Below are 25,704 nucleotides of genomic sequence, written 5' to 3' on the forward strand. Positions count from 1 at the left end.
AAAACATCTTGCATGAACAGGTGTCCATTTGGTATGCAGGCAGTCCTGAAGGATTTCAGAATCATGAACACCCCTTCTAGAGTAGCAAAAGTAAACCAGTTCCAAGTGTGACACTGCAGCCATTTCAGCTGTTTCATTGCTTTCATTAGAAGCTTCATGGAAGATTATAACTTTGCCTCAATTAATTCTAAAATAATTCTTCTGTAAAATTCGATTAATACTGCTTGATTTTAAAACACCTTTTTTAAACTGATGTAATATATTAGGATAATTCATGTCTCTTACTGCCTTTTTTTTTTTTTGCTTTTGGCAAATCACTGAACCTCATGCTGCTCCACTCTGCCCCTGACCACCTACAACTGGAAAAGCATGGGTACCTTCTGTATTCCAGAATTTTGGAAGGAATAACCTGCAGTTTGTTTTGAGACGCCATGGCAATTAGACCTAAACAACAATATTGAGTAATTATCGAACCTGGAGTTTGTAAATAGAAATATGAAAACATTCGGCTCTAAAATCTGGAGAAGTGCGAGAATTGACAATTCCCAGACCGAGCATTCCGCGGTGGGCAAGTGCGCCCCCTGGCGGCGGTGCGCGTCCCCTGACACAGGGAAAGCCGGGGAACTGAGTGGTTGAAAACCCATGGAAATTCGGTCCAAACGATGTTCTCATCCCGGAACGGCAGCTCCGGGAGAATTCCTGTCATTTCTACATTCTCACATTCTACATTTCCCAGTCGGGACTATTAAATTCTATCTACTACACCGGCCCCTGCTGCAGTGAAGATGAAATGGTCAGAAAGAACTGAGGGAGTTTTATACAGGTCCAGAGAATGTGCACGTAGTACAAAGCCACAAGAGTAAGGAGCAGAAGACCACCATCAATTAGTTCAGCTCCCCAAGTCCCTACATTTTATACTTAGTAGAGCAACACCACAACTACTGGTCCTCAGTTATGAAATACCCTTTCTGCTGTTTCTTCTGGCTTGGGTGCTGTTCACAGTATTGAAAAATTGGTTATTTTCAAGCTTGCTTGCTTGCCTAGACTCACACATCCTGGAGTTTGGTTTTATGCAGACTGCAGGATGAACCTTATTCCTAAAGCCTCGCTCTGCCTCACACCAATCCCCATTTCCTTTATCCACCTATATAAACTCTTACCTCCTTTCAGGAGAGGCTGTAAATAAAAGGATAAAAGATCCACAATATATTCAAAAAGCACCACATAAAGATTTCTAAAGAGCAGTTAATAAGAACAACAATTTTCAACACATCACTACAAAGTCCACACCATTAAAAAATTACAAAAAGACATTCATCATTATGTACACCAGGAGTAAGTCTGCACCCACAGACTAAAAATAACAAAACAAACCAGAAGTACTTGTCAATAATAACAACAACAAAAAAGAAAGACAGACTATATCACTCACCAAAGGCACTAAAAAGCTGGTATAGATCACTAGTCTTCCACTCTTTGGGAAAAGTAACATGAAGAACATTATCTCGTTTTGGCTGCACTACAAAACAAAAATGCTTTTGTTAAAGTAAGAGTCACTACTAGTATCTTTAGAATATCCTAGAACAGTCATCTAACACGGTCATGTAGCTTTTTTTTTTCCAGTTTCCTTTTTAAATAAGAAAACAGGCCAAGATTTATGCAACTAGATAAGGCACAGCAAGAATGTGCGTGCACTTAGGCATGAAAGACATACTAAATCCTACTAGCTCATCTGTATAAGAATTGAAACAGCATTTCCTGCAGTGGGGAAATGCCCACAAAACTAGTCCTTCCCATCCCTTGCATCAAACCAAGTTCAAGGACAGAAGGGGGAAAAAAAAAAAAAAAAAAAAAAAAAAAATCAACAGCCTCTTCACGCTCCACCTTTAAAAAATTCTTAGCAATGATTCAATTTTGCCATTTTTCTGTCAATAAAAAACTTCCTGTGAAAATGTTCAACTCAGTTTTCATGTAGTATTAGGTACAAGCTAGAATATACACACTGACTTTTTATTTCTACTACAAAAACTTATTACTCAAAACTACACCAGGAAAAAAAGACAGCTTATCAAGGCCAACATCTAAAGAAATGCAGAAGTCTTTAGGGTATATTGAAAGTCATTTTAAGCTTTGTCAACTTGAGAGAGAGAAACCAAATCAAACTGCTGGAAGAGGTAAGAGTACAGCAGAAATTATCACATTATTATTATATATCTTACACACTTCTCCTAACTGAAGTTCCTTTCACTAGAGAGGTGAGCTTTTATAGCCTGTGAATTCCTATCATATTTTAAAAAGAAACAAGTGGAACACTGTATTTTCAGGGGCAAAGATACTGAAATATTTTACATTTTCCTACAAAACTATTTGCAGATCATTAATTAAGCCTCTCCCCAGGTATCTGCAGAGATCTATCTTGTAATGTACGACACATTGCCAAATCTTACATGGTGTTTTACATTGGACAACAGAGGCTGAACCATTAAAGTCGAGTGCTCCACTTCGCATTGTAGTGCTCCAGTTTGTTCAAGGTAACTCAAGGGTTAACTACACACAGCTTGATGTGATCAGATTTTAATCTGACCACCTGGTAACAGTCTAAGGAAAAGCTTCTCTCTTCTTTTGGTATAGCAACATAGGGACTGTTTTTCATTTTAGTGAATGAACTAGCGACTTACCCTCCTGAATTTTTTTGTAATACAAACTTTTCTAGTTTCTGATCTCCTTAGCTTTCAGCACTAAAACTGGAGAGCTTTCCAAGATGTATCTCATTCATAGAGCAGGTGTCCAAAATCAGACCATCAACCACTTGTTATTGCTAAATAATTTAATCTGTTTCACCTAAACAAGTGGGTTAGCTTGAACTGGCCATAAACTCCCTAGTAATAAATTACAGGTGTACATGAGCATTGAGAGCTCAGGCAGGCTGGACAGAGACAAGTAATTAAGGAAAGCAATCCCTTCATGAGCACAGGTGAAATCCTGTTCCCTAAATCTGCTACTTAAACAGAAAGGACACAAAATTTTTTAAAGACAAAACCTCAATTTTTTTGCACTATGCAATTCAAAAACCAAAACCCCGTAAGCAACAGAAGATCAGTTCATTGCTGCACAGCTTACTAAACAGAGAGCAACTCGAAGTTTAATTATTTGTAATCCAGTAGTAGGAAATCACAGCATGAACAACTCCAGTTTCAGATATTACAGCCTTTTTATATTGATTAGAGAAAAGAAACTATTCCTAACATTTCTGTATCTGTTCATTCCTAAATTCACTGTGAATCTGCTGTTAAAATCTCTAACTTCTACCTTGGGCGAAAACTATTTGATTCCTTTTCTGCTTTGCAGTCATTTTGCGCAGCAACTTCATTCCTTTAAATGAGTTTCTAACACACGGTAACAAAAGAAGATGATGAAATTCACATATTCAATACTATTTAACTTAGCATATGTTATTGAAATCCATTATTTCAGGAAAAATTGCACAAACCTGCTATTTCACTACCTGACAAACAGAAACACACAACTTACAACAGTCACTCAGTGAGCTGTGCCTCATCTCTTTTTTAAAAATAGACTCCAAGTGCACCTCCCACAGAAACATGGCTGTACTCTTTAGGTGGCTTTGCTTCTCTGCAAAACAGTCCCCCGCAGACAACCACCAGACAGCTTCCTCAACCTACAGTAGTGTTTCCATCTCAGAATAGCAACAGAAGTGTCTAAAACAGCCAGCCCAACATGCCACCCCCTACAAGTGCTTTCTGTTTCGAGGTTTAGAAAGCCTCGCTGGCTCAGGTTCTCCCTAACATCTGCATCAGTCTGTTCTACAGGAGTGGCTTTCAGATAAAAGAGACAGACTTTCAGAGGCAGACTCTTTTTTGGCAGCCCTTCTTGGCAAAGTATCAAAACAACCCTGTAAGTCGGCCAGCAAGTGGAAGTAGCATCTTTACAAATTAGTAGCTTTGGCATTCTCTCAATGACCCAAAGTATTTACCCATTCTTCCACTCAGTATCCAACAGTTGGGGAAGGAAGATGCAATGTAATTAGATTACCATTCCAACAGAGCCAGAGCTCAGTGATCTCACCACCTAACTGAATTTAAAATTAAATATATGCCCTTACAGCATGTATTTTTCTCTCCAACAGTTACTTCCATCTCTCTAGAACTGCATTCTGTTACTATTACACTGGCATCTAACAGAGTCACACTCCAGTCTGAGCTTTCTGATGCAAGGAGTGGAAAATGTATCCACATCAGTATTGCTTCCAAATGGGTATAATTTTCAAGACATTGTGTATTTGACTCCTCAATATAAAATGAAGCTTTTATCTAATCAAGGACCAGACTGACCTCCAGGGCCCCACATTCTCCTAAGTCAAGGCATCAGTGGGAACACTCATGCAAAGCTTTCCCCCTCATCATGAAACATCCCATAATAGTATAAGGACATTCAGATTAGTAAAATCTGTTTGCATTTAAACGTATTATTATAAACTAATTACAGCTCCAGGTTTGTAAACTGAAATAACCTGAAATGTAAAAATGTTTTAAAGTAACATTTTTCCATTATCCTAATCCCATGTGGCAAAAGAATTCTGATGTTTAGGTTGAAGTCAAGGAGAGGTACTGCTGCACATCACTTGAGAAACAAAGTGGCCACAAGATTTTCAGAACCATTTTCTATTCACTAGAACACACACCTCCTGTATTTACTGTTGGGGTGAGGGGACAGTGTTAAGATCCCACTTTTTATGTGATACAGTACATAAGAATAGTTACCCAAATAACAATAAAGCTGCTAATTTCAAACTCTCTCATTTAGTAACAACTTAATTTGTTCTCGTCAACCCCCTTTATAATGCAGATTCTCTGGTCAAAGTTGAAGAATTTCTGGGTTTACTGTTTTGTTAAAGAAAAAAAAAGGAGCAGACACATTGAAATCATTTCATAAGTAGCTAATAGCCTAAATACAGCTAATAGATATGCTGATATCCATTCTTTAGATATACATAATTAATCTTTGCACTTCCTCCTCCAGGAAGTTTGTCAGAATGGCACTAAGTTTACAATGAAAGAAGCTACTTACAGTCTGGTCCTTCCAAATTGAGATACGGTATGTCCATTACTCTCATAAGAAACAGCCTAGAAGCAAAATGGAAAAGAACCATCAGCAAATTTCTGCCTGAAGACCTTTTCCTTTTAATAGTTTGTTCACGTTTCTTATGAAAAAGCAGAATTAACCATCCCAAACTTATCTTAAGCTATGTTAAAACAAACAGACCCTCTAAGCCCAATCTCTTAGCTAACAACCAGAATCAAAAAGTTACTTGGCATCATGACAGCAATTCTACATATTCAAGAAAACAAGGACAAAAAAGGCCCCAATTGTTACTGCTGAAAACAATAAAGACAAATGGGAAAGGAACATTAAGAAGCGGCAGCTCTGTGCAGTAAGAGACCCTTGCACAGTGGATAGTGCAAAAGCTGCCATCATTCTAAATTTACATAAACCTCTCCATTTTCTGAGCACTTCATCCTGCTTTAGACAGAATGGATCTTAAAACCCTAAAACTGCAAAAGCCATCTTGACTTCTCTGGAGAGAACTGGAATGAGTCTTTTCCTCTATAACACATAACTGAAGAGTTTCTCAAAACATTCAAGAAATGCTTTCAATAAAAGCTATTATTCAGCTCTGAAAACTATTTCCTTCCAAAATAAGATGAACAGGTTAAAATCCTGTCATAGGTACAGGTGTCACATTGATGTCACAAAACATTTGCTGCGCATAGTGTTCACTGGAAGGCTAAAATAAGTAATGTTTTCCATCATAACTTTAAAAAGCTTCTAAAATGCTTATCAGATTACAGTTACAGCATTCAACTAAATACTAACTGATGTAAACAGCTGATAAAAACATTTTAAGTTTACAGACTGATCTGTAGTTCCCTAGAGATTCTTTGTATCATACTCCACTCACTAGTAGTTTCTAAGAGTTTGAGTATCATGCCCTTTCAGCGATTCCCTGTATCACTGAAAAGTCTTCTGGAATGCAGTTGTTAACTTGCCTTTGCTATAAACAGAAGAAAGAAAAAAAAACCCCAAACAGAGGTAAAATGTACTGCAAGGCAGGTTCATGTGGGAGCCACAGGGTGTGAGAACTGGCACCAATTGTGCCAAAACTGTCCCACCTCAGTTATCTTTGGAGTCTCAGGGAAGACACAGTATAACATGCACTGCATCCTCCTGAGCACTGCAGCACCTAAAAGGATCTTTATCAATAAAAATTACAAACATCTGCATCAATTACTTCAGAAACTTCACCCATTCCAGCACAGCACTGAGTAATGAAGACATTCTACAAAGAAGCCAGAGTTTCTTTTTATGTTTGACTTTAGGTGCCACACTTCTGTAGACTTGGCTTCATCATAGCTGTCTGTCTAAACTGGACAGGAGTGGCACCTTGGGAACAAAACTGGCTTTAAACACAGCTCCCACAAGGAAACCAAGGAAGATATCCTTACCCTGACATATCCAAGAAAGCCACCAGGGTAATTGTGAGAGCACTGTTGGCTCAAAAATGAAACAAAAAACCGCCATCCACCCAGAAAATAAGGAGGCACAGTGATCACACCACAAGGGTATCTTTTGTGGAATTAAAGGAAGGGGGAAAACAAAGAGGGAGCATGGGACACATCCTCCAAGGAACAATAGAAGGGATGTGACTACATTCCACCTCCGGTGGAAGACATCAGGCAGGATCACAACACCATAACAGTGCACCCAGCTGGGCAGAAAAGAACTGGGATCTGTGCTCTGCCAGCAAGATGGACTGCAGACTGCCAGAAGACGCTCAGTTTGATTTATTACCTACAATCTGTGCTCACATCTTCATCTGTAATGTCAGTGTCACTGTTAGTAAGAGACACAGCCTTCTTCAGACCCCAGTGCAGGTGATAAGCACAGCCTAAATAGGCTAAATACAGTTTTTCTACCAGTCAGTAAAAGCAGTTTAGTCTTTGCTGGATAGAGGATGTCATCATCCATGCAGAACAGCAAAAGTGGGAGGTTTTATTAAAAAAAAAAAAAAAAAAAAAAGGCAGGTTTGTTCTAAGCTATCTGAACAAACATTTGCCAAGTTCTTGAAACCTACTACTTTTTAAAGCACTCCAATAACTGGTTTAAGTTTTGTAGGTAGCAGTTTTCATAAAAATAAAAATGGCATCTACCAAAAACACAACAAAAACTTCTGAGGAGAACACTAGTTAAGCTTCCCTCCTGGAGGTTTTATCATATTCAGGAAAGCAATACAGTGGTCAACCCCAAGAACAGATTTATGCCAAAAAAATACATATACCTGAAATGAATTAAGATCAGTTTTTTATTCCCTGAGACAAATCCTCCATTTATTTGTTTGGCAAAACAATTATGTCCCTAAACAGCACACATACACACAAACACACATACTCCCTGTCGTCTAAATACTGATTTTAGTATTAATTGCACTTTAGGTATGTTACAGAAGTAACTGCATCTTGTAGCACTGACTTACACCACGTGGATTATGAACACTGAGTTCCAACATAATCCATAATTAAGCATCCACACCTATTCTAAGATTCCTCATCTACCTGTAGCACATTTAAATTAATAAGACTTCTCTGTATGACAGCATGAACTCAGTATTAAATTAGCTAGATTCATGAGGTTGTGAGTTAATGTGAAAACCAATGTCATAGTTACACTTCTTTAAAAGGTAAGCAGACCAAGCTAAAAAAATGTTATTTCCTACACTGTTTAGGGACTATAGCCAGATCACACAGTCAGAAGACAGAGACCCATTTCTCAATAAGAACTATGAGGTATTTTGAGGAAGCTACTTGAAAGACAATTATTTCTGTGGCAAGTCAAGTAAAATGAGGAGAGTAACGTTATCATTGTGCCATTCACAGCAGTGCATAAATAGTCTCAAGGAGTCAACATTGTTCCTCTGCACTGAGCTAGGATGAAAGTTTTCACAGCTGTGTGGTGAACTGTGTAGAGAAACTGATCCAGCTGAAAAAAGAACAGGCATTTTTTTAAACCCAGCTCAGTTTACCAGTCCAGGTCAGTGACTACTTCAGCCACATGTGGCTGCAAGCACAAGAACAGCAACTATTTACTCCAACACCATGAGTGCAAAGCTATTGGTCAAACTGCACAAAAGCACACCAATCTCCTTTTGCAGTAATTTTGCAAAGAAAATTAAATATAGAAAAGCTGAGGGATTTGCAATGCACGCCAGAGAACATAGCTCCCTATGCGAAATTTTCTACAAGTATAGCACAAACCCAAGTGATTTGCACAGATTTTGGTTTCTGATATCCATTGTATAAAACATTTCTAAGCTAATTTATATTTCTACAGACCATGATGCTATTCAGCTCAAGAAAACATGGTGTTCTCATTTCTCTACACCTCTTCCACCCCCTGCCTCCAGCTACATCAAAAGAATAAACAGCATTCAAACAACCCAAAGAGATACAAAAGAACATTGTCATTAAAAGTTTGTGAGGAGCTTGTGGGTGAGGGCAGGAAGATACGAAAGGAAAGAGCTCTTGCCCTAAACCAGTCAAAAAATTTCAAATCAACTCCAAAGTATATGAGATAATAACAGTATCCAAATTATACCCATAAGAGTTTAGATACTGCAATAAAGAGTCCCATCATCTCAACTCATAAATGTTCATCGGGGATTACTCACAGCAGATGAACAGGATTTTTCAAAGATACTGTATATACAAGAAAGCATAAAGATTACAGAAATGCATCTCTGGAATTCCTGGCTTATTGAGTTGTTTATCATATAACTTACTGCATTATGCCTAGAAGAGCCAAACAACCCTAAGGGAATGTCTGTTTTTAATCAGTTCCGCTCTCACAAAAGCCCTAAAACTAAAGATTTTACCTATGTTCATCATTAACCTATATGAACATTAACCTACACGCTGGCCATCACTCTTGAACAGGAAGCCAGGAAGTTCCTTAATTTTGCTGACATAATGAAAGACATCAAAAATGCTCTTGAAGAAAGTATTACCCTCATTTGAAAGCTAAGTTCATAAAAATCAAAGCTTGATTTTTTAATGTTAAATTTACTCCCACTAATCACATTAGTGACAAACCCATTCAAATAGGAAACATTTCCAAAATCCTAGCAATGATGTTAAAAGTTTAATCACTAAGCTGTACTTAAGTATTAACATCTACTATTCAGAGATCTTGAAATTAAGATTTTATGAGCAACCCAAAGAATCATGGTCTGCTCTAAAGAATATTTTCAAGACTATGTGGGTAATAGTTCAAACTGAGAACACTGCTTCTAAATAGCTGCCCTACAATAAACTCCTCTGCTCAGCTTCTTTCAGGAAACACTTGTGACATAAGATACAACTTTCATTTGTTTAGCTTACTGTTTGCATGTTGTAGTTTGTGTTTTGCTTGAAGAACATGACTACAGCACAAAGGAAAAGGTTTCCTTGTTCTGACTGCTGCCCACAGGATCAGGTAGAACTTCTGGAGGAAGGAGGAAGATAGTTTTTTTTCTCCCCAGCAGGAAGAGAGGATGGTCAGCTAGGGAAAGATTCTACATCACAAACTAGAGACAACTAGGTGTAGCAGGAAGCTGGCTGGCAGCCCAGAGCACACCTGCCAAAAAGCCCCAGGAGCAACACACTCACGAGGGACCTTTAGGTAACACTGAACTGCAGAGCCTTGGATGCTCCTACAGGTGCTAAAAACACCACATGCTGCAGACAGAGACCTGGTCTGCAAGGACTGAATGAATGCAGAAAAAGACCTGTTCATTTAAACACCTCACAGCTCCAACTTCTGACATGCAGTTAAATCTTATTAAAAAAAAAGAAAAATAGAGTTGTCTTATTCTGGTTTGTTAGTTTGCATTATAGGAGAAAGAAAACTAGCTCAAAAAATACAACCCTTGGCCTGCTCACTGTAAGGAAAAGGTGAGACAGTCTCATGTCTAGGCTCTGACTTAGGTGATGTGGCAGATGGCTGATGTTAGCTAGAAAATGGCAAAGCTTGTAAAATCATGTGGAAGTTAAGACACGGCAAGTCTTCCAAGTTTCCATGATTTAAAAATAATATAATAGCTTTTCTGAAACAAGAAGCTACAAGTTCTGAATAATGACAGAATGGATAAACATTCTTTTCTTGCAAACGGTAATTTTCAGTTCTTGCTTAAAAAAGAAAAAAAAAAAAAAAAAAAAAAAAAAGGCAGCTGCTCTCCCTACAGTTTTTTTGTTAACTCTTCCTTTCATTACAGTTAGGCAGTGTTAACTCTGAAGCCAGAACAGACACAGCAGGTTTCCTCTCACTTACTCTCACAACTTTGAAATGTCACTCCTAGAGAAATATTCCATTTCAAGTATACAACTAATTTGAAAAGCTTAAATTTAATGTATTATTGTGACAGTTTTAGAAGTTGCAGTTTGTACTTGTTGCAAATATGCATTTCTAGAAAGAATTTTGGTTATGATTGAAAAATTAACCTGCTCAATTGGCACCTACTAGTTGGTATGTGTGTGTTGGTGTTCCTGAAAACAACCTAGTGACAAATCCCATCTTAAAATGAAATTGTACCGATCAGTTCTATCTTCACCTTCGCATTCAAATCAAGTCACTGTGGGTCCACGTTTAATCTACAGAATATTTGTAACATCTGCTAAATTATATGGAGTTACTGCCTCACATGTCTCAGTGTCAAGAGAATCACATAACTGCTGTCACTATAATAGTATGATTTTCAGAACAATGAAAGGTGAAAGCCACTTATCACAATTATTTCCTCATTTGTGAGGGCCATCTGAAGCTAAAATAATTAATTTTGCCAACCCTTGTATTACACGGTTTGAAAGAATGGAATTTTTCCCGAATTTAAACATTTAAATTCAAATTAATTTTTTAATTCAATTTAAATTCAGCATTAGAACCTTTTTAATTTCAACTCCTTTTCCTTTATGTGACAGATTGCAGCACCTTTAGAAGTTTCCTAAAGTAAAATCTACAGATTAATTATGTAAAGGATCGAATCTGTGCATAAAGGCTTCTAGATTCCTCAAGTCCTTCCTTACTTCAATTTGTTCAAGGAGTTTGCATGAAGATCCAATTCAAAAGCAAAATACTTCTCATAGCATCATCCCGTAAATCATGTATGTACAGTTCTTATGCCATCTTATAATTGGGTTACCTGACAATGTTAGTATCAATGCTTTGTGTTATTTGAATTGACATTACCAGAGGGATATTTTAGTTTTTCCAGACTGTTGAGCACACTCAGTTTTCACTATCACCGGTTTCTGAGGCTCCTACAACATAAAGAACACCTGACCAGTTTTTCTTCAGTTCCACTACTCCCAAAGCTTACTCCAGAAACAATTTTCTAAATTGTAAATATATCCTCAACACTGGCATAAACAAGGCCATTAGAGCAGTCCGGGTACTCTTCTAAGTGTCCTTTCACAGGTCAGCAGAAAGTAAAGAAAAGGTATTTACTTCATAGATTCTCTCCAGCATTACCAGCATGAACCAGAAAGCCAATAAAACCTCAGTTTAAAGAAAAATGCAGTTAGTTATTGATTCCAAGGCTAGAGGTAGATCTGCTAAAGCTGATGCTGTACTTCCCTGTTTTAGCAGGTTTTTTAATACAACAACTACTTACTTGTTAAAAAAAGGTTCAATGAGTTTTGATCTAGCAGACACATGGCTTTTCGGAGGACTGAGGAATGAACCTGATGAATGAAGAATAAATTCAGTATGTATAAGCAGCTATGGACAGCACCAGGGAGAAGGTTTGGAAAAGACATTGTAAGTACCCAGGAAATTAGCCATGGAAATGAAGCACAGTCCAGTAATGTAAGCGTCATATCCTGCTTCATGGAGTTGTTCAGATGCTGTATCATAACTTGGAAATCCTTCTGCACTTTCTGAGGGGAAAAAGACATTTATAAATATATTATCACAGAAGATAGATAGTCCTGTATGCTTACCCACAGGCTTATTTTGTCAGAGCTTAACATCATTTGGGGAAGTCTATACAATTTTCAGACTCTTTGAAATTTCTTAAGCTCTTAAAAAAGCAGTTTTCTTTGGCATTTTTAAGTAAGAATAGGTTTGTAAGATGGAAAGTCTTTCCTACTAAAAAGCCCTTAATCCCCAGACCTACTTAGCCAAATGGAGTATTAATTCTAAAACAATGACAGCAGGATTCCCCATAAAGAGTATCTTTTTTTCTGACTTACTTGCATTTAAGAGAACAGACACTCAGTCTAACTGAAAGCTTCACTATTAACCTGTTTGCCAACCATGTGATTGACCTATGGTCAGATTTTTCAAGGTATTTAAATGAAGATGGAACTAAGTGATTTAAGGATGTCTTTATTGATAAATGCATTGGTGTTTATGCTCTGCACATTCAGCAACATAAAGTACTACTCATCTTGATTTTTATCAAGCATTGAAACTTTCCCTTTCAACATACTCCACTCTTCAATATCACCTTCCCTTTTCTAAATCAGCAGTTTAAGAAAAATTCCAGAACCTTGAGCTAAGACTGCCCCTTGATTAAATACCCTTGTGATCACCTCAAAGTAAAAAACCTTTTTCCTACTAGAAGAACTTCAGTAATGTCCAGAACACACACGACTGGTCATTACTGTCTAAGTTTTCTTGGTTTTGTTTGTCCAAGTGCCTCTTGGAGTGCTCTGGCTTTGATCTGAAGACAACCACCAAACGGAAGTTTTAAATGAATTTCAAATTAATCCTCAAAAATCAACCTAAAAAAAAAATCCATCGTTAGAAGGTGATGAAACTGCTGTTCACTGAACACATCCATTCTTTTACTATCTGGATTCCATTTAAGTTCCAGGTATACTTCTAAATATAACTGCACTGTATGTATAGTGCCCTCATTTAAAGTCCCTTCATCAAAACACTAAGTATCAGTAGGGGAAAAGTACCAAGAACAAAAATAGTCAAAACACTTTGTTTCCCCTGAAAGAGGAAAACATTTCAGAAATAAGAGCATTTTGATATATCCTTACCAACTTTAGGAGGGCTGAATGGAACCTCTTTTAAACGCTTTTCCAGTTCTGCAAGTGATGTATTATTAATGATCTCCTGCAAGAAAAGCCATCATTAACTGCCAATGCCAAAGCACATTTTCCCTGGAAACTGAAATCAAATAGGATCAAAGGAGTATTTACTGCTGCCACCTTGTGTTCTCTAAGGATTTACACACAGCCCCATTTCAAACTAAGGCACCAGAGGTGTGTCAAGACAAGTTTCAAAGTTAACTTGCCTCACCTGCATCGTGAATCATGAGCATTTATTAATGCTGCTCAGAATTATTGATAGATTATGCCAAAGTAATATTTCTGTCTGAATCTAGTTTCATGCAGGGCACATGTGGCAAGGGAAAAGACAGCATGAACAGCAGGGCAAAATATTCTAAATATTGATCATAATAGTTGAAGGCATTCAAGGTGAGTATTGAAATGCTTGCTGACTGGACATTCTTGAATAGTTTTGTAAGTGTAAATTCTGCTGATTTAAAGTAATACAGAGACAGTGAAAGAAGCCTGACAATCAGAAAGTTGCTCCTACACTTCAACTTGGCTGAGTAGCATCAGTGAATCTACTGATAAATTATATGCATAAAATAAAAAACCACAAAGATGTATTAAAGATTAATCCCTTACTGAAGTTCTTAATCAAATATATGTTGTCAATCAGTACTACCGAGACATGCAGAATCAACAGCCAGGGAAGGCAAAACATCTCACACAATCTTTCTTAAGGTTGTCTGAGATCTATGAGGACCAGATTTCCTGTGGTTCTCAATCAAGCTTAGCTGTTCACACTCTTCATCAAGTCTGTAGACTAAAAAATTACCAAGAACTAAGTACAGTGAACAAGCTCAAACGATGCATTAATTTGGCATCCCAAAGCAGCATTTCATAAACATAGCCTAAAAACCCAAGCATCTGCTGTAGAACTGCAAATATCAACACAACTGTACCAAACATAAAACTTGTGGAGGATTCTTACTTTTCAGAATGCCAAAGCCTCCATTCTTAGAGAGCAGTGTGCATCAAAAACCTGACAATACCTACAAGTATATTGTAGTAGCACTTCATTATGCAATGCTCTGGAGTTACAGAGCTATGCACAAAGACAGATGCTGCTTCCTCAGCATGTTTTTTAATTAATTCAAAGGCACATGGGAAAACAAGAGCTTATGAACACTTATCTCAATACTTCTTTAGAGAAATAAAACTCATGCTGTAAGAGATTTTAAGAGAAACCTGTAATTTTTTTTCCTCCTGCTGACTACCCACTGAGTTACTGGCCACAAGAGAACCTCATGATGATAAAGCATTTTTCCAGACAAATCTAAGTCAGCACTCACAGTACTCTAAGGTTTTGAGTATACAAGAAACTTCCAGATCCTGTTTGTTCATGAACAGCACTTTTTTTATCTCCTGAGGGGACATGCTACTTAACAAGAAGAAAATAATGTACTAATCACATTTTACATAGCAAAAATTCTACATATTTTGGAATCCAAAGCTGCCAAACACAAAAGTCACTAGTAGGAAAAATTTGCATTCTATACATTCTGTAGGTTTAGATAAGGGGTAAAGAAAAATCATTCTTCTAAGCAGCATCACAGAAAACATTATTTTTACATTATATAGCTTTCTCTACAAAGAAATATACTTGAATTAATACATGTCTATTGAAACAAAGTTTGTATCTTCAAGTCATTCTATAATATTAATTTACCTTAAAAGGTTGTGTACTTGCCATCAGTTTAGTATCCAGTAACCTAGAAACAAAATAAGAGCTAAATAGGTTGAAACAGAAGAATGCCTGTTTTGCCAAATCCTCAAAAAATATTTTAGTCTATTAGCTTGGAAACAGCAGATACACCCTACTGAAAATTACTGTTGGATCTTGGAACAGCCAAAACATTCCTTGGCTTTGTTCAGCATGAAAAAGGACAGCAACTAAGGAACAGCAAGAGATGCAAACAACTACCAGCATATAAATCTTGTTCCAAATGAAGTGTAGATTCAAAACACCAAACATCATGCCAAACCCAGGGGAGTAGCAAAGGTGCATCTTTTGCCAAGAAGTGAACCAACAGCACTGCTTTTCTGAAAAAAAGCTGCTCAAAAATACTTTAAAAATTGTATTTATCTAACTTGATCCCAATTTCTTTTCCAGTAACAGCCAGGGTACAGGGCTAGGGCAAACAATTATCAGCTTCCTGAAACTATACTGAAATGGTTGAAAGTTTGAACTAAGAACTTACCGGGGAAAGACACATGATGTTACTTCCTTGAACTCACTTAGGTCCTAATTTAACATTAAACCGGAAGATAAAATCCAAGTCAGTGAAGTGTTTACAATCTCGGGAGGACAGAGAGCAGTAGCTACAAATATCCAAACAGCCTCTAAAAGTGAGCTACAGTAACTGAATTCTCGCCATGTTAAGAGATGTATCTGTCAGCACTACCATAGACACCACCTGCAATTACACACAACTACAGACTAAGTATTTCTGATTTGTCTGTCATTAGCAAGAAAGTGTTCCATCACTGCCAACGCCTTATCCTATTTTATAACCTAGGCTACCTCTAATTCCCACCTACTTAACAGTTCTTCTTAAGTGTTCCCAGCATTTAGTATTTCAATGGAATATAAGCAGTCACCCCAGGTATACAGTCAGTGACTGACTACAGGTTTAGATGTGCCAAGGGTCAAAGTACAGGAACTACTGACAATTGCTTAGGTTCCAACACCATCCAAATCAGTCCCAAACTTCTTTTTCCCATCTTATGATCAAGTGTTTCCCAGAACACCCACAAGTCCTTTAAGACTGCAAGTAACAATGTCATGTGAGCCATCCTTCCAATGAGACCTTTGGCTTCTTCAGACAATGTTCTTGGTGCCAATACACTACTCAGCTTAACTGAAGTGTGAGGCTGTGCAGTCATGAACTGTTAGACTGCCCTGCTGCAGTCATCAAAGTGTGCTCCCTCCAATTATTCTGACATTACACCTCTTCACCCCAGTGAACACCATCCTGCTACAAGACTGCTTAGCATTTTATTAAGTGCACTATATTATATGAAAATACACGTTCCCATTTTGTAAACTACAAGGGGGAAAATGCCACATAATTGTCATGAAGCTCCACACCAGTATCTTGTAACATGTCAGTTAGTTAAATAGAGCTGATATAAACAAAAAACACAATTCCACTGTTCGATTTGTATATTTTAAAAATGCAAAGGGTAACAATTCAATCCAACTAAACTTTCTACATAAAGATTTATAAAAATAAGGCAGTAGCCCAGAAGTACCAAATGGATTATTTTAAAATGCTTTTCTCTACTTCTTCACAGACTGACCAATTCTTCCAATCAGAAGAAAGTGTGGAGAACAAACTAAAAGACAAATACATTAAGGCATTTATTTTTTCATCTGAACACTCAAAAGATTACTTACATCAGGTAGGGGACAATAGAACTGATGTATGGTGTGCATAACATCCAGCAGCATGTTGTGCCCAATAACAAGCTTGCCCTGCAAAAAGAACATTAAATGTCTGTTACACTTCCAGTCCTGGCCATGGCAAAGGGTATCTGTGAAAACCCCTATCTCAGATGCCAGCCAAGGGCACCTGGGAACAAATACACACCAAACTTCCCCATTTGCTCTCTGCCTGCCCCACACACTCCTCCGTTCTCTCAGAGCAGCCACTCCTTTTCCCTCTACTCCCAACCATTTATCAGAGGCTTCTGCAGCAGCTTCAAATGTTGAGAAGATGCACTAGAACAGCTACTTACAACTTGGGTTCCAAATGTTATCTACTTAAGATTGAAGTCAAGGCATTTCTCAGTCCATTACCTTTTAATTTACTTATAAAACAACACAATATATTCCTCATGGTTATAATATACAGTAATTATTAAGGGCATGGTCTGGCTCCTCACAGTGCAGAACCTTTCATGCCAGATTTTGTACAAGCAAGCTCCTTGAAAAAGCTCAAGCAGTTTTTTAAATGTTAACTTTTGATTCATTTGACATGACAACAACCCTTCTTTGACAGCCTTTAACTGCCAGGGAAAAAAAACGAAACAGAACAGAGAAAAAAAAGCCACCAAAGTTCATTTACGTAAGAGTCCTAAGAAATTGCTATTCTTGACTCTTACAGAGAATAAGATTCTTCATGTTATTCTTTAGTTTAAGCTTACTTAACTTACTACATTCAACCACTGTAAACATGAAGAAACAAACTTCAAAAGTCACTGTAACTTGAATTTCATCTTCTCTTCCAAAATGTAACAGCAAAAGAATGCTTTCTTTGAATAATTTATTTTTTCTTACTAACAAAGATAGGTTAAAAATCACATTAACTTACAGAATTAGCAATGGCATGAACAACTCTGGAGAATCCTACAGCATCATTCAATTCTTCCTGTAAGCAAAGATTCTGACATTAGTGAAACATAAATACAAATATTACCAAAACTGTACCTGCAAACTGGCAGATGCCCCCAGTTTGCCTCAAACTGTTTCTCAGACATAGACAAGAACAGACCACAAAGGAAATGTCAATATTTGGAAGATACAAGAGGCCAAAGCAGGATGCTGCTCGCAGAATTCCTGTTTTATACGCAGCTCTAGCTCACTGTCAAGTAGGACAAGTCACAAGCTCCTGTCCTGGGTTGCCCCTGGCCAGAAGCCAAACAGCCATTCTGCCCTTTGCTCACTCCTCACCCAAAATTCAAATAGAAACAGTAACACTTGTGGATAAAGGTAATGAGAGCCCTTCAGCCTCCTTCCTTTTGGGGGAGAGTGGGAGAGAAAGCCTTGACACTGTGCAAGTGCTGTTCAGCAGCAGACAAAACACATGGATGGTATCACTAGTGTTTTAGCCACAAATGCAAAGCACAGCAAAATACAGGCTGCTACAAAGAGGGGTAACTCCACCCCAACCAGAGCAGTAACAGCTGCAGTCAGTTCACTGTCAACACATGATCTCCAACAGTGCTCAGCAGCTATTACACTGCAAACAGCTCAGAAGGTATTAAAATTAACCTACATATCTTCAGCTGTACTTTTTACATCTATTGTTTAAATGCAACAGGTTGAATCCTGATTGTTACTCCTATTAAATCAGACCATATTTTTATGCTAACACAGATTGGGGAAGAAACATTTTTCATTATTATATAAACAAAATCAACAAGAAACATTAAAATGTGTGACATATTATATAACACTGTAGTTGTATAAACTGACTCTTGATAGATTTGGAGGGATCTGACTACAGCACAAACTGTTCTGTAACAGATTTTTCTTTTTCAGGTCTAGGGAAGTAATTTCTGCCTTGTGTTATCTGTCTTTATTCAACCAGAACTGAAATTCAGTAAAAACATTCACTGCTACTTTAGTTCAGCTCTGAATGCTGCTAGTCCAAGCAAGTAATACCCCCACTAAAAATGCTTCAGAAAAATCTACAGTAGAAGTAAATTGTTCCTGACTTGCCTTCTGGAAAAAGAGATGCCACATTAGTTAATGTCTCTTTAGATATCTCTTTCCCTCTTAAAAGGCGTTCTGCATCGAAGTATTAGTTGCTCCACCCAAATTGACTTTATCTTGATATATGAAAGCACAAATCACAAGAGTCTGATCAGGAATTTCCACAATTCCAGTCTTATGACCCCCTGAAACTTGCATCACTCAGTAAGCAAAATACAAAGACCCATAAACAGTGAGAGTTCCTGAATATAGCAGGTGTGACCTCCTGGTCAGCCTGTTACCACAGCACTAGTGTACAGTGTGTTTCTATCAAGAAATGACACATTAATTGTACAGGACACTAACTCCGACAACTAAGAGCAAGCAAGCTTTGTAAGAGAAGGGAAGACTTCTTTGTGAATCCAAACAATGTGCCAACTTACTCAAGAATTTCTGCAAGAAACTGATGTTTCCTATTACTGGGCCACGCTTCTGTGAGAGCGCAGATACCTGTAAGGAGGTATTCACTGCTCCAGAATACTCATTCAGTACTCCACAGATTCTGATTTTTTAGAATTTTTTAGAGTGCCATGCAACTCTTTTTGCTCTGTTGCAAAGCCTAAGTTATCTGGTAGAATTTAGAAGATCAGTTTCAGCCAGCCACAGCAAACCAAAGGGAAACGACACCAAACCCTATCCCGCATTTTTGCATTGCTGAGAGAAGTCAAAGATTCTCACCCTACCCCTCTCACATAAACAAATGAAATTGAATTTATTTACCTGTTCTTTTGCTTGTTTCTGCTGCTCTCTTCTTTTTCGTTCCTCTTCATCTACCTTACTAATAACTATGTATCTCTCCTTCTAAAGCAAAAAATGAATCGTTTAAGGAATGACTCTGAGAAGTTCAGATTAAGGCTGCTGCAAGTTGCTGTAAATTTACATTGTAAAGAAAACTGTCATACCTCAACAGCAGTTACTTGGCAACACAACTGTTTCTATTGTAGGCACCACATTATCACCTACTCCCAGAAGCCTACTTTAGAACGATGTATTTGATTCATCCACCAAACCTAATTTTTCCTAAACTCAATTTTTTCTTCTCAAAAAAGGTTATCAGCATTTCCTTGTAAATAGTTTGTGCCAAATACCTTTTGAAGCAGAAAACTGTGATGGGAAGTGAGGACACAGCATGTGATGCTGCTGTTTTTCCTTTAAGATCACAGCCTACTTTTCCCTAATATTGAACATCAGATCCACTGTACTTTAAAACATCTTTATTATCTGTTTAAAAAGTAATATTATGCCACACAAATACATGCCCACCATACATGTTGGTCAGATATAACGTTTAGGAACTAGTTCGCTGTATTCCATTTAAAACGTTCTCCATTTGCATAATAACAAAGCTCAAGTTAGATCTAAAAGTCAGGAGAGATGGTGAAATTGAGAAATACAATTTCCTTTAAACAGAACAAATGTTAGAGGCAGTAACAGGCCTGGTTACCTTATCTGATTCCAGCGTTTCCACATGGATACCTTTCGGATACCTACATCAAAACAAATGAAAAGAAAATATCAATAGCTATTCGCTTGGCATTTAGCATACTGAAACCACAAGAGTGATTCAGTAATTTCATGTTTCATTATTACTGTAAGTCTTAGGTGCAAAAGAACTACCACAAATCTCTTTTTAATTCTAATAATGGAAAATTTGAAGCAATAGGCTAGTTTAACTGGCTCCTTACATTACCTAACAGTAACTAGCATTTAGACAATTTCCCATGCTATTGTTATGGAACCTGTAACTTCTTACTTTAGTGATATTAAGTAAACATCATCTAGATATTTCATCACAATCTAGAATCTTTGCTTTCAAGAAATCCAAACCAAAAATTCTGGTGAGAATGCTCTTTTTTACTTGCAGCCCCAAGACTGCATGCCTTTAATACATCAGTTATTTGGGGATTTATTAACAACCCTGAACTTTCTGCTAGCAGTAGATTTTAATAAGAATTATTAACTCAAATGTCATCACCTCTGCTACAGGGTTGCATCATGCCACTACAGCCACATTTAATTTCCAAAGTACTGTCATACACAGAGCCACAGAGCATCCAACTGATAGCAAAAGTAAGAGAATACTGCCTTTTACTGCTAAATCAGTAGCAATTACTCTCATCTCATTATAATAAACTAACCACAACTGTGCAACCACTGTAGAACCAGCAAATTTCCTTGTCCTCTGGCTCCTCCTAAAATTAGTCCTGGAGAGCACACTCCAAACACTGTTGTGTCCTCTCCATGCTGACTGCTCACAGTTGAGAGCCTCAATCTCACTTACGAGCTGCCTCATGCCACAAACCTTGGATGCATCAAAACACTGATGCACAAGAGAACACTTCAATACAGAAAATGAGCTGTGAAGAGGTCAGGACACAAGGGCAGTCAATAACTTCACTCTTTTCTGCTTTAATTATCTCCATGCTACCTTCACAGCTTGGCTTTCTCTCTCCAACACACACAGAGTATACTCATGTACAGCAGTACTGCTGAATGTTAAAAAAAACACAACTCAAGAACACATTCTTCCATCCACTCAGGGAAGACGCAAGGATAAGTGTCAGACAAACATAAAACTACATACTACAGGAAGCAATAGATATTTTACTGATCTATTAAAAAAAAGACACTGAAAAATTGTCAAAAACAATTCCACTGTTCTTCAGGTTAGTTCTCAAGCTCACTTCTTGCGATTCCATTTTATAAAGAGAAGCTTTATTTTATCCACTTTCAGTACTGCAGCACTGAATTAACTAAACATACAAAAAAAAGAATTGTGTATTTTCCACATCTTACTAGTGCAGTCATAACAGTGAAAATCTTACTCTACAGCCTTATAGTTTCTCCTAAGGCCTTAAGGGATATATTTAGCCAATATACTAAGTTATCAGAACTGCTTATGCTTGGCATCCAACAGAAAACTATAACCATACCAGTACCTACTACAGAGTTACTATTTTTTCAGGTAAAGTCCACAATCTGTATAAGCACATGCTCTTTCTGTTCAGTAAAAACCTAGCATGCTGCACTTGTTACATAATTCTAGGCTGCACTGCTCTATTCAGAGATTTTACATAGGAATGAAAAAACAAATACTAAGATTTAAAATATCTACATTAATCATCACAAGTAAGTTTAATGTAACTTATCTTCAGAACATCACAAAAGTCGTCTGTTAAAGGGAAAAAAAAAATGTCTATATGAATCACCCCAAAGTTAAGTAGATCAGCTCTTACCCAGATTTCTTACCAAAAGTACTAAAAATATACAGTAAGGCAGTATTACCAGTAACTTACTTCCAGCTCAAGGTCTGATAAATTAATTTCCTTTGAAATCTAAAACCAAAAGACAATAGTGTTACTAACAATCCTTTTACAGAGTGTTTCCTAGTAATGATTTTCAGTTTAAGCTGACTCGAAATGTACGTTTGTAGGAAGATTTTTTTAAAGCAAGAGTCACTGCAGTCAGAACCTATAGGCTAGGAAGAGATTTACTGAATTCCAATATTCAGTTGCCAAGCTGTAAAGGCATTTACACCATGTTTTACAGTTACCCACATATCTTCCCCTCAGAGAGTATTCTGTAGTCATGGTCACTCTGTATAGATACAGTGATGGTACCTTATCCCCAGCTTCACCATGCTGTACTATTTCTAAATTCAATTTTTTAAAAAAATTTTTTAAATAATCATGCTCTCCAAATATCTACTCTCCAAAGCAAATTAGATTTTTGGGAAGGAGACCTACTAGAAACAGTCATACACTGCCAACAGTGAACAACCAATAGCTCAACAGATTTGAAAAGTTTGTTTATAAAATGCATCTCCAACGCCTATGGAACACTTCAACAGTAACAAAAGGCAGCTCACATATACAAGACATTTCTTGGCTATACTTAAATATTTTACCACTACATGCAGAAGATACAGCTCAAAATAAATTACAACACCCGTATACATCACCACATTTTTTCAACATTCAAAAATTAATCAAATGTAGATTTTGCTACAGTTAACCCAAGTAAACATATTCTTCCCTGTCACTCCCCCAATTCTGTATGACCAAAAAAAAAAATTTTTTTCGAAGAGATGCAGTTTCAGAAACTGACCCTGTACATGGCTCCAGTTCCAAACTTTCACTTTCTTCATTCTTTAATAAGTCTTCTATCTGTTCCCTGAAAGAAACAGATTATTTGCTTCTATAACTACTACTTGATTTTTTGAACATTTACAGCCCCTCCCAAAAGACAAGAAAATGCTTCAAAACAAAAAGAGCAGTGTTTGTTACAGTGAACTAATAGAAATGTCTTCAACATATGAAAATGTTACTACTGTTCACATTTTAGTTTTAACAACATCAGAGTACATTAAACAGCATTACTTACATTACTTTCTCAACAAATTTTTTCTGATCTTCGGGAATTGTTACAGGGCACTTTGTAGAATTAGGAGAAATGTATGACAGAGATCCTGCACCATTGGCTTGAGACCGTTTTTCATCATACTGTTCCCTTAGCTGTCTCTCTTCTTCCTGATTTAAATATGGAATTCCTAACAAAAAAAGTGAAAGCTCATCATAATTAGAGACAAATTAGGGATGTGTAGGGATTCAAGCATTTGCCTCTGTTACACCCCTGAAGGCTGAAATCAAACCCTTCCCTTTCAGTCATCTGCTCTAGATGTGTGTATGTCCAGGCGTCCAGCACATGCCAGGTTAGCTGGAACCACTGCACTAAAGAGCCTCCTCTGCACAAGGCACGAGCCCCAGCACTGCAGAGCTGCAGGTCACCACAAAAGTACTGAGCACTTCTATCCTTGCTATCTGCATCACTTCAACAGCAGATCTGTAGCAGCCCCAGTCACAACAGACTGGTTCCTTTCCTAGACATTACCACTGATGTATTACACAGCTCCATACCTTGTTACTCTCTCTATTCATGCTTTGCCTCTATACAAAAATAAACAACCAAGCTCCCATGTAAGTGGGAATTCCATTCTGTTGAACTATGCAATGAATTCTTGGGAAGGGAGTTACCACCAGCACAACAGTAGACTGGGTAAGAGTAATTCAAGAACTTCATTAGGAGTTAAGACAGTGTCATGGATGGCAGCCTTCTTTCTCTTTGTGGAAAATAATGAAAGGTGTCATCATAAATTTTGCAGACATTGAAAGAAATTTTAAAAAAAACCACAAAACCACAACAACTCACCGTTGCGAAAAACTTTATTAAAATCAAATCCTTGGTTTGCTAAAAAATCTATACTTGAACTCTGCAACAAGAGAAAAAGGCTTTACAATTGGCAAAAGTAGCTGTGGCATTAAAGATCAGTTCAGTTATCTTCATGCTTTTTTAGAAATTACACAGAGTCCAAAGCCAAGAACAACCAAGTTTGTGACCCTAACGAAGACACAGAGTTTAGCCTATGCTACTTTTCTTATTGGTTTTCAAATTCCATAAAGTACAAAAATAATGAATATGCTAAGGGTTAAAGATGAAAGAACAAACTATGTAGAGAGAGGAAACTAAAGAAAGCAAAATGTGGTTCAGGAGAACAAATCTGAGACCAGAAAAATGTTGGCAATAGCCAGGGAAGCAGTGAAAGCAAGATAAGCAGATGAGAACAAAGGATTAAAAAAGCAAGGAAACTGGAAGTTCAATGAGAAAAGGGAAAAAAATAGAATTATCTTGCCAGGTTTGGAACGTTATCTCCAATTCCAGAAACCACACAATGCAATGCATAACAAGATTTAAAAACTGAAGTCAAGGATATTATCTTAAAGCTCATTTTTGGGATTGCTCTTAACTGATGCTTATTTTTTTTTTATAAGAAAAAAAACCCCAACCCAGAAACTTACATTTTTCTATCTTTAAAGTTGAAGTTTGTTTTGGGTATACCTTAACCAAACAAAATTTAATTGTTTTTCTACTAACCTGACAGACAAACTTGACATCTGGTGAATTTCTGTTAAAGGGTTTTGGAAAAATATAGAAGTTAAATGACTTCATTATATACCTGTAGAAAAGACAAGTTACATATCAATACAGCTTATCTGTATTACTTTAGAAAATCCCCAATTAAGAAAACAAGAATTAAAAGAATAACATACTTTTCTTCTGTGTCATCATATTTAAAAGTGCAAAGGCCAAACTGAAAGAGCAAAAAATCCATGGAATGCTGTAAAGGAAAGGAAAACTTTGCATAAGAATAAAATATGTACACATTTAAAGATTATCAGGGTGCATCCATATATGATTTCTCTCAATTTCAAAATTAAGTAAGGTGAATCTTCTTAACCAATGTTTGTTTTGCTGGCAATTTTACACTCCAGATTTTTTCAACTAGTTTTCATCCCTATTTAATCATCTTACTATTGGCCCAAGATGACTTTAATATGCACTTTCATTCCACAAAGAGACAAGAACCATCTCTCTTCCTCCTCTTGGTCACACACACAAGATGCTGCACCAAAAGCAGGTTCAGTTTTCATTTTAGTCCATGTAAACACTTTACCTTTTTAAGTTTCTGATACCTTTCTTCTGGAGTGTCAAAGCCATTTGTTAATGCACTAACTGAAGGCCCATCACTGATCCCTGAGAAAGTAATACATATTTTTGAGTAAGCTTTTCAAAATTAACCACAGCAAAGAAATGCAACAACCAGTAATTTAAGAGAAACGTTTTCACTTAAAAGTACATGTTACAATTATTTCAGTTGAGAAAAATACTACTGCATAAAACCCATTCCTTTTAATGGCGGTGTTCTAGAAGCAAAGCTCTTCTGCAAAAGTTCTGTCATTCTGGCTCCTATTCAACATACCAGTAACAGGCCAAGACCTACCAGTACCCTAATGTAAATGGGCTTCACAACACAACGCAGGATCAAAGCAAAACTAAAAATGCGAAGAGTGTTGCCCAGAGATTCATTGAATAACTTACATCACCTTAACCAATATGCAACAACTGTATTTCCACAAGCACCTCATGTAAGAAAACCTAGTCTTGCTCACATTTGTATCTCATGGATGAAGTGAACTCTCCATCCCAAACGCA

At 37.1% G+C, this 25,704-nt stretch overlaps 1 protein-coding gene across 2 annotated transcripts in view; it reads right to left on the bottom strand.

Annotated features, from left to right (window-relative positions):
- Positions 1 to 25,704, bottom strand: part of PARN (poly(A)-specific ribonuclease) — a 48,727-nt gene that overhangs the window by 22,121 nt on the left and 902 nt on the right. For both annotated transcript variants that reach the window (XM_039560389.1, XM_039560390.1), the window contains exons 3-20: positions 25,166 to 25,245; positions 24,762 to 24,829; positions 24,586 to 24,667; positions 23,863 to 23,923; positions 23,038 to 23,203; positions 22,762 to 22,827; positions 21,951 to 21,989; positions 20,099 to 20,141; positions 19,375 to 19,455; positions 17,492 to 17,548; positions 16,576 to 16,653; positions 15,377 to 15,420; positions 14,845 to 14,887; positions 13,101 to 13,176; positions 11,874 to 11,984; positions 11,720 to 11,789; positions 5,089 to 5,144; positions 1,433 to 1,519 (exon numbers count right to left, since the gene is read on the bottom strand). In XM_039560389.1, the coding sequence (XP_039416323.1) occupies positions 1,433 to 1,519; positions 5,089 to 5,144; positions 11,720 to 11,789; positions 11,874 to 11,984; positions 13,101 to 13,176; positions 14,845 to 14,887; positions 15,377 to 15,420; positions 16,576 to 16,653; positions 17,492 to 17,548; positions 19,375 to 19,455; positions 20,099 to 20,141; positions 21,951 to 21,989; positions 22,762 to 22,827; positions 23,038 to 23,203; positions 23,863 to 23,923; positions 24,586 to 24,667; positions 24,762 to 24,829; positions 25,166 to 25,245 (1,308 nt within the window). The remainder of the gene's footprint in view (positions 1 to 1,432; positions 1,520 to 5,088; positions 5,145 to 11,719; positions 11,790 to 11,873; positions 11,985 to 13,100; positions 13,177 to 14,844; positions 14,888 to 15,376; positions 15,421 to 16,575; positions 16,654 to 17,491; positions 17,549 to 19,374; positions 19,456 to 20,098; positions 20,142 to 21,950; positions 21,990 to 22,761; positions 22,828 to 23,037; positions 23,204 to 23,862; positions 23,924 to 24,585; positions 24,668 to 24,761; positions 24,830 to 25,165; positions 25,246 to 25,704) is intronic.

The sequence above is a fragment of the Corvus cornix genome, chromosome 14 (assembly GCF_000738735.6).
Source record: "Corvus cornix cornix isolate S_Up_H32 chromosome 14, ASM73873v5, whole genome shotgun sequence".
Lineage (NCBI taxonomy): Eukaryota > Metazoa > Chordata > Aves > Passeriformes > Corvidae > Corvus > Corvus cornix.